Source organism: Copidosoma floridanum, unplaced genomic scaffold, assembly GCF_036245765.1.
Source record: "Copidosoma floridanum isolate Cflo_tuat_1 unplaced genomic scaffold, Cflo_Japanese_pri ptg000009l, whole genome shotgun sequence".
Taxonomy (NCBI): Eukaryota; Metazoa; Arthropoda; class Insecta; order Hymenoptera; family Encyrtidae; genus Copidosoma; species Copidosoma floridanum.
In genome coordinates this window covers 2,072,100-2,085,655 of record NW_028321886.1, presented here as the reverse complement: position 1 = coordinate 2,085,655, position 13,556 = coordinate 2,072,100, and the positions used below count along the sequence as shown (strand labels likewise).

The 13,556-nt window shown below is 35.2% G+C and overlaps 2 protein-coding genes across 2 annotated transcripts; one reads left to right on the top strand and one right to left on the bottom strand.

Annotated features, from left to right (window-relative positions):
- Positions 1-742: 742 nt before the first annotated feature.
- On the bottom strand, positions 743-9,150 carry LOC106643567 (uncharacterized). The gene is made up of 18 exons (XM_089589587.1): positions 9,068-9,150; positions 8,725-8,870; positions 8,384-8,620; positions 7,907-8,169; positions 7,621-7,831; positions 7,222-7,538; positions 6,937-7,146; positions 6,691-6,870; positions 6,507-6,621; positions 6,255-6,433; positions 5,800-6,127; positions 5,601-5,715; positions 5,138-5,243; positions 4,529-5,058; positions 4,261-4,444; positions 3,611-3,720; positions 1,788-1,860; positions 743-1,449 (listed from the first exon to the last, which is right to left on the bottom strand). Exons 3-18 carry the CDS (start codon positions 8,441-8,443, stop codon positions 1,413-1,415), a joined length of 3,018 nt encoding a protein of 1,005 aa, XP_089445713.1. The 5' UTR covers positions 8,444-8,620; positions 8,725-8,870; positions 9,068-9,150; the 3' UTR covers positions 743-1,412.
- A 3,420-nt stretch (positions 9,151-12,570) lies between these two features.
- On the top strand, positions 12,571-13,477 carry LOC106643566 (ubiquitin-ribosomal protein eL40 fusion protein). Its single transcript, XM_014358738.2, has 3 exons — positions 12,571-12,653; positions 12,768-12,972; positions 13,168-13,477. The coding sequence occupies exons 2-3, from the start codon at positions 12,783-12,785 to the stop codon at positions 13,362-13,364; spliced, it is 387 nt and encodes a 128-aa protein (XP_014214224.1). The 5' UTR covers positions 12,571-12,653; positions 12,768-12,782; the 3' UTR covers positions 13,365-13,477.
- The last annotated feature ends 79 nt before the right edge of the window (positions 13,478-13,556 follow it).

The following is a 13,556-nucleotide window of genomic DNA, read 5'->3' as shown; positions in this document are numbered from 1 at the left end:
CAGATGACGATAAAATTAAACGAGAGATCGTTCAAGCGTGGCCAGAGCATGGGAATCCATTGAATTCATTCTAAACGCTTTACTTACTTGATCTCATGTATTATAAGCTCAAGTGTACCTATATACGGGCACATAAGCAATGTCTTGCTACCGGGAAAACCCTCCAACAACGAGCGAGATAATTTATAGAAGTACAAAACATTATACATATTATATATTCTCCAAAGAGTCCGCAGAGGGTTATACACATCAGCTGTGGGCGTGCAGGCCTATGGGTAACCGAGTCATCACGGAAGTGGGTCACTTGGAGAGCCCGAAAAACGAGGCCACGACGCGTCAATGGCTCTTTTTTTTTCCTCAATTTTTTTGTTTTCGATTGGCTTCCCCCGACGGAGACGCCTGTATACGCTCGCGTGCGACTAATTTCGAGCCCCAACAATAACACGCAACAATGCCCATACGTTCGCGCGTGATTGGCTTCGCCGTTTTTACAATTATTAAATAAATGAAAAAAAATAAATAAATAACAACAACACGGAATATCCTTCAGCGGTGTGTGCTTCCTCATGCAACGACGCAACTTTCATCCTCTTCTTTTTATTTGTATGATAAATGAACAGCGGATAAGGTCAAGGAAAACTGGCTCGGATCGCTTTTTACTGTCATTGTTTTATCTTTTTTTTCTTTTTCTCCCTATTTTTTGTTTTGGTTTGATGCAAAAAAAAAAAAAAAAAAAAAATGTACGCACTCTGCAGATAACTTAAAATTTTTATTAATACATTTTGGATAAACATACATCAATTTTGTACAAAATGTTTGAGGTAAAACAAAAATAAAGTGATTGTTCGCGTAATAAAATCAAAGGAAAAATCCCCTCGTAATTTATATAAATAAATAAATAAATTAACAAATTGATTAATAAATACATTCATATGAAAAAAAAAATCGTCGAGATTCATGTTCCAAATGATAAATTAAAAGTTATAACGGATAGAGGTACATTTTGATCAAGTACAAGGACGGCTCCTTGTTTACGCTTTCTTTGTGCGTACACGCGTGAAATACTGAACACAATTTAAATTTACAAACACAACGTGCATTATTGGCAATGTCATTACACTGGCGACAGCGCATTTCCCTCCTATTTTATTGTTTTCTTATTATTGTTATTTACTACTTTCGACAGAGAACAGTTACTGCATCGATAAGTATTTCTTCTTCTACAGTAAATTTATACATTTATTATAATTAGAGCCTATTAGAAATGAAATATCGATTAACGACGTAGAGAATAAATAAGAGAAGGCGCGTAATTTCACTGAGGGGCTTTGGGAAATGCTTTTGTGCTCTCGGTTGAGACTCTTGTTGATTTTGAGATTCATAAATTTGGCTTTCGTTTCGTCATGGCAATATTACTGAGAATTTGAATATCTTCTGTCGTCAGGGGCTCTGTAACAGAGGACACTTTTTTACTGTACATAAACTGACTTGTACGTGTATAAATATTTCATTATTTGCTATGAAAACACAATCATAAAGATGTTTTTTTACATTTAAGCGTGAAACGAATTTTTTTTCATGGGACAATTATATTTAATATTATAATGGAAATTAACAATTTCCTTTGTGTGCAATAAAATATTACAATAAGCGTTTTTTAATTTGTACATAAATAATGCAATAATATACCTGGTTTTATAAAAATTTTAATTTTTCCCACTGTTTGAGGGGAATACATTTTATTTTCATAGCAAACAATACAGATACATCGATCAATCTGTACTTACTTGTTACAAGAACTACTTTGGGTCGCGCTATTACTTGATCCTTGTAAAGAATGATCCTTATTTTTCTTATGATCTGAAGTTGTATTTTCATTTATTAAATATATCTATAAATACATGGGTAAAAATGCGACTTTTTTGAAAATACCGCTTGAGAACAATATCATTTAGTTTTTTTAAGAGATTCAAATCAAATGCAAAATTTTTGTAAAAACGTCACCCATGTGTACACTTACACGCAAGCACTTAAAATTATAAGTCATAAAATAATTACTGACCCGATGAAAAATTTAAAAAGTATATTGTTCAGCAAACTGATTTCCGTAAAAAAAAATTTTTTTCCAGTTTTCGATTTTCGGAATACTGCGTGCGTCAAAACAGTCTTGTTACGCTGTATTTTTGTGGCTTTGATGTTCACGTAAGGAAAGTCAATTGATTAATTATTACTTTCTTATATTAGACTACGTCTAATGCGCCACGTATGTCACACGTAATTCACGGGAACAGTAAAAACCTGTACGCTTTTTTACTGCGGATTATGAAACTATGTTATCAGACAGTTAATTTGGTCTTGAAGAGTAAAATTTTGTTGACTATTTTCCTTTTTCCTTAAATATTCAAGTAGCCGGAGTAAGTAATTAAAATTTTTGTGATTTGTTGAAGGGTAACATAAGGGAAAGAAAAAACCTCCAAACACCCCAAAAAAAAAATAAAAAAATAAAATAAACAAGCGACGTAGATAATGAAATGCAAAATTGTTACTCTCGATTTTACACTTTATCAAATAAAGGCAAGAGAATTTGCAAGCTTTGACACCACTCGAGCCACCCGATTATCTCCGCACTCACGCACGCAAGATCGATCTCCGATTCACCTTTGATCGGAATTCATGAGTACGGAGATAAATGTTTTGCGCTAAGCCTATCGGTTGACAAGTGCGTTCCCCAAACAAACTAGGCAGGATTGTTGAACTCTCCAAAATCCATCGATCGCTTGATCAAACAATCGGAAGATTGTCTCGCTAAATTTCTTGCTAAATTTAAGGTGTTGTTATTCGTAAACGCATAAGGATGATTTCGTACTTCAATATAATCTTTATTTGGCTCAGACCCTTTTGTACCATCTGATTGTTCAATTATATATCATTCAATGATTCAAAATGACTGATGATGTGTTTCTACTATCGAACTATACACTGTGGTAAACAAATTTTCAAATGATTGGTTGTAACCGAGAAACAAGTATTAAAATGTCAAACCAGCAGCAGTATCTTGAAAGTTCACACGCATCAAAGTTGAATTTTTTTTTTTTTAATAAAGTTATTGGTAATTTCTTGTATATTCCCTCGCATTAAATGTAATCAACCAGAAGGTTAACGCTAAACTAATTAAAAACCTTTGAGACACAAAATTATTAGAAATAAACGTTTTGTTACCATGAAATGAAAAAAATCACGTTGTTACTACTTATTTATTCATCGTCAAGTAATTAGATTATTAATAGAAACTATAAAGATAGTCATGTGTGTAATTAACTCAATAGACGCGATATCGGGTTTCATTCATATAACCCATACCTGCACCGTAACGCTCATAATTTATGTAAAAAAAGAAACGTTTGGATTAGCCACTACGTCATACCTATTTTTAGCTTTGACGTTAAATGTTAATAAAACAATCACCGATAAAACTGCTGTTAAGAGTTGGTCAGTGGTCATCAAACTTAAAATAAATCAATTTTGTCGCTTGTTTATAAATGAATCTCGAGCGGTATTTCACATTATTTTGATAATGTAAGTAATGACAAAGAAAATGTTAACGGCTTACTGTGCGTTTGCTGGTAAGACGGCGGTACCCAACTAAAATTGCTTGAACCCGAGGCACACTCTGGCAGTGTCGCGTTGCTTGCTGATGGGGTAGCTTCTTCAACAATCGATCTGTAAACTCCGTTCAGAAGTAATGATGATTTAACATTTTGAGGACAAGCGCTAGACTTTGCGAAAATTCTGAAAATTTTCGGTATTTCGTTTCACACGCGTGAATTCATTTGTTTTATAAAAGAATAGTAAAAGAAGGGGTTTTCAAAGCCATTAATTTGTTCAAATATATTTTTTATAAGTAATTAATTATTGTCTTATTGGAAGCATAAAGGATCAAAGTTTGCCAAAATTACGAAATTGATGCAGAATTTTGATAAGTCATTAGATCTGTATAATATTTCAAGTCGATAGGACTCATTAAAATGTAAGTTTTTTTGCACACAACATTTTTGCTTACAGTATCGGTCTGAAACTCTAAATGGTAATCATCAGCCACTCGAAAATAACCGTAAAAGTATATAATATCACCTAAACTTTCTTCATTTGAAATTCACGGACAAAATTTCATGTACACAACTCATTAACAAAAACGAGTTGAATTGAACTACATAGTCAATAAAATCATAAAAATTATTTAAATATAGTTAAAATATTTACCTTAAATTGGCTATGGAAGGTGTAGTCGAGTTGTTCGGTGAAAGTTCCATGCGTTCTAGCAATCGTTCAAACTCGATAATCTTGTCATTTTCTAAATTAGAATTTGTATTCATCGATGATGCAGGAGTCGATAGGCGTTTGAGAGGCAAATGTTTTAGGCCACCTTTCTTACTTTCCAGAGATACTAAAATTTTACCGTATACTTTCTATCACTGAATGAGAACTAAGACTACAATTAGGAGTTCATTCAAAATTAAGATTTACTCACAATTTGGCACTGCCAAGTCTGAAATTTGAGTTGCATTTACATCCCTGCTACGACTATTGAGATCAATGCCTGAGAGGTTTGAACACACTTGATTTTTATCACCATCAATCGAATTCGATCGAGTAGTCGGTTCAGACTTTGTTACTTGGGTATTGAAAGACATAAGTGTGGACAAATCTTGATATCTGAAATCTGGCTGCTCATCTAATACAACTCGATTGTTGGGATCCAGTTGCATTTGATACAGATGCGAATAATATGACGATCGGCGATTGTGCCGATTTTGTTCACGGGCAGAAGAATCGTGATCTGGTTGCTTATTAAAATAATCCAACGACGTTCTCGAGCCCAGTGGCTCTGGGCAGTGGAGTGCACTTGCATTATAGTTTGGTAAACCAGAGAGAGCATTTCTTGAATCCTGTATTTCATCAGTTCGTTGCTTCAAGCAAGTCCAAGCTGAATTTCTATCTTGCATTTCAAACAGATGAAGCAACATGATTTCATCGTCAAGCCCATCGTTTCCTCTCGATCTGCATGATAATAGTTTATTGCAAAAACTTTATTCATCAATGACGCATCAAATAATAATAATAATAATAGAATAATTACCTATTATTACTTTCAATAGGTATTTCCTGATGATTTTTGAATTTAAGTTTTTGCTTGTTTTGGAACCATGGAGCTAAAGACTCTGCGACTTCCACATCATTTTCACCTTAAGTAAAACACAAAGTATTCTAGAATACTTTAAAAATAAATTCGACGATTATTGAAAACTTTTGGCTAATTAAAAATTGTTTTCGAATTACTTTTCGTTAGATAAAGTATCATTTTTTTAATAATTTTTTAACATTTGTCGAGATAAATTTTTTATTTGTTTAAAGCTTTATCAAATTAAGCCTTTTAAAATTTTATCAATCGCTGTATGAGGATTCGACACCTAATGCAGTAACAAAAACACATTCCATGCACAAAAAAATGGTAAAAAACTTTAAAATCAAATCAAATGAAGAATAAAGATTAATAACAAAATTAAATTTTTCTAAATTGCAGCTATTAGAGAAGACTTTACCTGACATAGTTTCGTTGTCCACATCATTCTCGTCATTTGAATTTTCATCCAGCAGATTCAAATTGGTTTCTGCATGCTCACCCTCATCAATGAACACCTCATGTTCGCTCAATTCCTTAAAAAATCATTGATGTTTGATCAAGGGCTGTACGGTATTAAATTTCATCTCAGAGTGACCACATGATAAATAACATTTTACCCCGCTTTCACTGCTACTACAGCTTGGTAAAGCATCCAATGGTTGTGAATGCGTAGAAGTGGGAGACAAGTTGGACCGTTGTGGTGAATGATTTTCCAACTCACGATCATTCTCTAAAGAATCTTGATTGAAATTCCTTATGGCCATTTGACAGGCTGCAGAACTAGAGTTATTTGCACTGGAGTTATGTTGCTTGACACTAGTTTTCGACGAAACAGAAGATAAAATGGAGTTGGATCCAACTGGTTGAACATTTGCCAACTCAGTCGTTTCCAAAGTTTTCCAAACTCCATTGGGAATTGACGAATTCACAGTGGATAAAGTGTTCCTACAAAGACAAGTATATATGACTTTTTTTAAAGCTATCTGTGAAATCGTTTGTCTAGTCATTCAAGTTTATGACAAATAAACTAATAGAGTACACCTCGTGTTCTTATGATAATCATCATATTTACCTGCTTGGACTTGAAGTAGCTCCAGGAAAAATATTTAGAGAGCAAGGTAAGGACAAGTTTTGAGGTTCTCCTAAACTTGGATTAGGACGCTGCTGTTGATTAGTAAAAGAATTAGAAACTTCAAGAGTAGGACTGCATGCTGTTGCTCCAGCATTGCGCGAAATTTCTAAACTCAGTCTCTGCAAAAAACGCGAGATCATCATTTTTTTTTGTACATGGTTTTTTAAAGGTATAATGTTTATTTTAACATACTTCTTTCAATTCATTTATTTGGACAGCGTATTGATTTTGAACAGTTAGTAATTGACTTATATACCATTGCTGATCACGACAGCGTTGATAAAATGTTGGCGGTCGAACTTGAAAACTGAAAGAATAAATATTGAATAGAATATTCTTTGTTTCTCTTCGTACTTGATAAATCATAAATATTTACCGCAAGATAAGAGTATCTAATTCAGTATTTAAATAACCCTCGGGTGCAAGTAAATCCAGTCTGAAAAATCTATTGTATCCCCAACATTCTCCAATTTCAAAATCAGACGCGAATTCTCTGACAATATTTTTACTTGTATCACGGGATCCCTGATGAATCATTTCAACTCTATATTCGTATCTAACAACAACAATTAAAATTGTAATTATTGCATAAAATCAATATAAAAATTAATGCCAAACATACTTGGAAGTTTCAGGCAACCCTGCACTTAGCTCTAAAAATACTGATAAGTAGTTCCCTCGAACAACTCCATTTCCATCTGGATAAACTTTTAATCTCCAGCACAAACCGTTAACGTGCAACGGGGCAGAATAAACTGGATCTGCTTTGAGTTGCAGTTGAGAAAAATTCTGCATGGCAAAGGTAGCACTATCATAACCGGGTACGATTTCACTGTCGTAATTAAATGCAACATAATGAGTTAAAATTTGAAGCGTAAAATTTTTCTGTACACTTTGTGATTGTTACCTAGGAAAATCAGCTGGAACTGAAGCCGTTACGAAACTAGTCATGGGTTTCTTACGGACTTGATAAATAATATGAGACAATTCAGCACTACGAGTAATAAGCTCAGATCTTGAACAAGTATGTAACTGTTGTTCTACGTCTTGAAGTAATGCTTCTAGCTGCTCAGTTTCCAGTGTCAGAGAATTTTTTTGACTCATCAATGTTAGCAGTTTTGCTTTTAATTGAGAATCTAATCTAGCAATCATGAGTTCAACAGCATTTCTGATTTCCCGAACTCTTTCATCTTTAGCTGATCGAACAGATTCTACGTTGCGGTCCTATAACAATTTATTTCATTAGTCGAGTTATTAAAATTAATGCCAAACGTATATCATCAATACAATAAAATACAATACTTACAACTTCTTGAACAAGAGTTATTACTTCTAGAAGTCTACGTTTTAACTGTCCTATTTCAGATTTTATTTGAGTAACATGAGTCTTGTAAACCTCTTCCAGTGGCTTGAAAGTGTGTTGGGAATGAGTGCCAACCCACAGAGCACATTGATGACAAATGCATCGTCTACAGGTCCAACAGTAAACCGATAACTTTTCATGGTGAATAGTACATCTAGAATATAGTACAGAAATGAGAATCTTATGATGTTGTACCGCCACGTTAAATCCTAAAATTTTAATGAATTACTTGTCATTAGAATCATCAGTTGCCAAATTAGAAATTGTAACGGCTTGAAGGGTGTCTAGCTGTTGGGTGACCTCCTCGACCCAACGACAGTTGACTAATTCATGTAGATGAAGCGCAGCTCGGCAGTGAGGACATTGTGACCTTTGCTCGGTTAACCAGCGTCTTATGCATAGGTAACAACACAGTTTACTACAATGAGGACACAAGTGTGCATCTCTCAATTTTTCCATGCAAATGAAGCATCGAAACACCTCTGCCAACGTCTGCTAAAACAATAAATGTGTGAACCAACTAGTTTCAAAAATTATTTATACAGCAGTATGTATTTTTTTCTTTAAATCCTATGTATTAATACATACTTAAAAGAAAAAAAGGACATTTTGAAAAATCCAAAGAAAATCTACATAACACTTTTCTTACAGGTAATAAAAACGTGATGCGAAATCATAGGGACCAAAGATAAATTTTAAATCGCACCTCGACGCTGTGGTCATCCGGAGCTTTGGCCATTGGCTCTCGAGTCTCCTGACTCGTCATTTTTGCGGAAAAATTTACGAAATGAAACGCAGCAACCCTTTCAAGTCTTCTCCTTTTAAAGGATCGTAAAAGTTACGTACGTTGCTCAGAGACAATAACAGACTTGATGGCGGCAGCGTTCGCACTGTTCTTCCCGTCGTCCACGCATTTTTTTTTCCACAGACCACAGACCCAATGCTGTCCACAAAAAATATACATACATACATTTTATTCACATATCACATCCATCAGAGTATTTATGGGTTAATGGGCAGGGACAAAAAAATCTAGAAAATATTTACCTGGTGAATTAAGCCTTGGGTCCACTCGATTTGTGGTGGTTGTCCGCAAAAAGGGCTATGGCTTATTCCATGAATGAATAAAGATTAAGTATCTGGTGGCATCAATGCATGGGTATTTCCAGAAGATGAGAAAGTAATAACTGGTTCTGTAACGATGACATGGGATAATTTAATAATGACTTGCTTTGGATGAATTGGATTCAAGTTGGATAGCAAGACACTCGCAAATCGTTTTGGAATGCTTTTTATACAATTGTACGGCCTGTATATATTGTAAATATAAGAAAATATGTAAATAACTTACTTAAGTTATTTATTTGGCTTGATACATTATTATACTTACTGATGGAGGGTAGTCTGAAATGTTTGGAGTTTACGGAGAGAGCGGCGACAACGACGATTCGCAAACGGATGGAATGGTCTAAATCCTGGTCTCCAAACTGCTCCAAATAATTTGTTGATAGATGCTTACTCCCCTCTCCAAACTATTCTGGGTGTATATTTTAATTAGGTTGGTAACTTGAATTTCAGCTAAATTTGTGTTTGCACTTAGGTTTGCAGCACGGTTTTGGCGCGTAGTGACATAAAATTCAAATTGTTTCATCGCATTTCGAAATCCACATGAATATTTGGTTGCAAATCATACTGATATACATAAATTAAATTATTTTTTAATGATCTTGTCAACCGAAATAATGCACTCGAATATCCAGCATCCAATAAATCCAGAAAATTGTTTGTAACCTCACTTTGGGCGCTCGTGTAGAGAGTAGCTTTCAACTTTACAATGTTATTATTTAAATAATTTGCGGTTGTTTTAGTGGTTAATTAGATTGATGCCCCCTTTTTTCCCTCATATACCTGTGTGTGTATTTTGTTTTCTGCTCTCTGTTTTTTTTTCATATTAGCTAGCTTAGGCTAGCTAAATCAGTTTACAATCAGCGCCATTTCGCGTTGCTGACTTCGAGTTAAGAAATACCCTATACCCTTCAAACTCTCCGCCAGACAGCACTAGTAGTGCACCAATTGCACCATGTTAGAACTGCAAAAATTAATGCACTATCCTCGTCACTAGGAACTAAAAAAATTTCAGAATATTCACTACTTACCCTAGTGACACTATAGGTTCACTACCTTGAAATTCACGAGAAAAATGAACTAGGAATAGTTTTCGTAGCGGAGGGTCTATTGGAGCCGATATATTAGACCCTCCAGTCCCTTCTTTGGAATTCACTAGGAAAATGCACCAGGACTAGTTTCCGTAGCGGAGGGTCTATTGGAGCCGATTTGTTAGACCCTCAACTTACTTACTAATTCACTGCGAAAATGTACTAGGTCTAGTGTCCGTTGCGGAGGGTCTACATTAAAATCGCCCTACACTCTCATTGTGATTTTCGGAATCTATCTAACTAGGGGAAATCATGTTGGAAAAAAACCCTAGATTATTGTATTGTCGACCAAGGGTTTCCCCAGAAATAATTAATGGTATGTCAGTATCGATGTAAAAAAAAAAAAAAACACGGGACCTTCAGTACCGACGCTCAGCTCACTTACCCATCGAAGATATCAGTCAAATGTTGATCGTCGGTACGTCAGGTGCCTATGTGTTCAGTGTGATCGGTGCTCTATCTTACCGACGGTCGACACTCAGTAAGTAAGTTGACTGTCGGCACAAAAAGGCGCGTCTATTAATCAATACCGACAATATCCATAGACCCTTCGCTGCAGACACTAGTCCTAGTACATTTTCATAGTGAATTTCAAGTTTACAATTTATCTATTACCCGAAAGTGTAAATATAAGGGAGGTTGATATTGGTGTAAAACATACACTGCAAACTTGCCGCAAAGAGCACAAACAATGTTATCTTTTTATTTTGTATTTACTGAATTAGTTGCGGCTGGTTGATAATTGATCAAATGGCTCTACTACAAGTAGTAATAATCATTTGGATCAGCGCCATCTTGCGGTAGTGATTTTTTTGGCCAAAAATTGCTTCTGAAATTCTGAAAGAGAGCTTTAGGCAGCTTAGCCCTAGAGCCATTTAATTACTCATAAACCAGCCGCAACTAATTTCATAAATATAAAATAAAAAGTTAACGTTGTTTGCACTGTTTGCGTCAAGTTTACAATTCATCTATTACCCAAAAGTATAAATATATATGAGGTTGATATTCGTATAAAACATACACTGCAAACTTGCCGCAAGTAGCACAATTATCTTTAACTATTTATTTTGTATCCACGAAATTAGTTGCGGCTGGTTTATAATTAATTAAATGGCTCTACTATAAGTAGTTATAATCATTAGGATCAGCGCCATCTAGCGGTCGTGATTTTTTTGGCCAAAAATTGCTTCTGAAATTCTGAAGGAGAGCTTTAGGCAGCTTAGCCCTAGAGCCATTTAGTCACTTATAAACCAGCCGCAACTCTTGAAATAGATACAAAATAAATAATTAACGATGTTTGTGCTACTTGCGGCAAGTTTGCAGTGTATGTTTTATACGAATATCGACCTCCTATATATTTATACTTTCGAGTAATAGATAAATTGTAAACTTGCCGCAAACAGCAGAGAAAATGTTGAATTTTCATTTTGTATCCGTCGAAATGAGTTGCGGCTGGTTTATAATTGACAACATGGCTCTAGGGCCTAAAATATCTAAAGCTTTCCTTCAGAATTTTAGGGCCACTTTTTAGTTTAGAAATCTGAAACGCTAAAACCAGCCGCAACTAGTTGTGTAGATAGAAAATAAAAAGTTGACATTGGCGGTGCTGTTTACGGCAAGTTTACAAATAATCTTTTGCCTGAAAATCGACCTCCTATAAGAATATTAATACTTTTGTATGAATAATAATTTATCAATTGCATTGAAAAATTACGTGTGAAATGAAGAGTTAAAAGTAAAGTTTGAAATTATGTCATTGTTTACTGTCATTGAACATTTCGCATGTGTGCAATAAATTGATACAGGATTATACAGATACCTATTATTTTGCTGGGTGAGAAAGACGGATATTTGGTTTTGTTAGCATATTCCAGCGGTAATAATGCATATTTGGAATCTATGTTATATATTTATACAGCTTAAAATGTTTAAATATTAATCATGTGTGCCTATATTTACCAACTTATTTGTATAAATTGAACTTTATACAAAAACTCATGATACAATCATTGATTGTCTCAATCATTATTCTAAACGTTAGTGAAAAAGGCGGTTAAGGACGTATACTTAGCCTGCGGACTATGGGTGTATTCCGCAAATGCTGCCAGCAGTTAAGTTACGTAGGTCGTGGTAACGCCGCATGGTCGGGTAGCGCTAGCGTCAACCTGTACTAACTGTCGGTGGGTTCCGCATGTCAACAAACTTTGATATTTTTTACTGTTTTCGCTCCCATGCCATCTGATATTTCGGAGTTTGTTGACATGCGGAACCCACCGACAGTTAGTACAGGTTGACGCTAGCGCTGCCCGACCATGCGGCGTTACCATGACCTACGTAACTTAACTGCTGGCAGCATTTGCGGAATACACCATAAGTGAGTGTAGGGTCTAATAAATCGGCTCCAATAGACCCTCCGCTTTTTCGCAGTAAATTTATAGAAAGCCTAGCTTCACTAGGCTAGTGAATTTTTTGAAATTTTTCTAGTTCCTAGGGACACTAGGTTAGTGCATTAGCTGCGTGCATGTTAAAAAAATATATTTTTGCAGTTCTACCATTTTAGCGTTGTCTGGCGGAGAATTTTCTGAGAGTGTGAGTCTGAGTTTTTAAAACTTTTAAAGTTACTTTTTAACTCAAAATCAGTAACGCGAGATGGCGCTGATTGTAAATTGAAATTTTTTTTAAGTCACAGCACACTGATTTGCAGACCTGTTCTTAGCTCTTTGCGTGTCTGTCTACACACGTGTACGCTTTAGCTGTTAGGTTAGCAGTACTAATTAGTTTTTTTTACATATAATATAGTGTTTGCCTTTTTAATTACTTCTATCTGTATTCTAAAAAAAATTTGTCTCCATTGTTTATAATCGATCATTCCAGGTCAGAAGAGCGAAGATGCAGATTTTCGTAAAAACCCTCACGGGTAAAACGATCACCCTTGAGGTTGAGGCTTCTGATACCATCGAAAATGTCAAAGCCAAGATCCAGGACAAAGAAGGCATTCCACCCGACCAGCAGAGGTTGATCTTCGCTGGCAAACAGCTCGAGGATGGCCGCACTCTTTCCGATTACAATATCCAAAAAGGTAATCTCATGTTTTATCATAACCTATTACCTGTAACGAAGCTGGTCTATCGATAATTAACATTTGCATTTATTTTACTTATAACCAACGTGATTGTCAACCTTGAGTAAATTTTCCGTTCCAAATGTCTTCAAGCGAGTATATTGTTTCATGTATGTATTATTACGGTTCGCATGATACCACATTATTTTGCAGAGTCCACACTCCACCTTGTGCTCCGTCTCAGGGGTGGTGTTATTGAGCCCACTCTCAGAATCTTGGCACAAAAGTACAATTGCGACAAAATGATCTGCCGCAAGTGCTATGCTCGCCTTCATCCACGTGCAACAAATTGCAGAAAGAAGAAGTGCGGACACACAAATAACATTCGCCCCAAGAAGAAGCTGAAGTAGATTATTATTTGGATCGTGCGGATCTATTTTACATCCTTGTACCAGATAAACTCTGGTGTTTTGTATTATCGTCATGTTTGATTATAATAAACCACAGATTTACTTAATTCATACATATTATTATGTTTCATTTTTCATGTCTAATTATGCTGGAGGCTTTTGATCTACATATTTTTTTGAACATATTGGTCT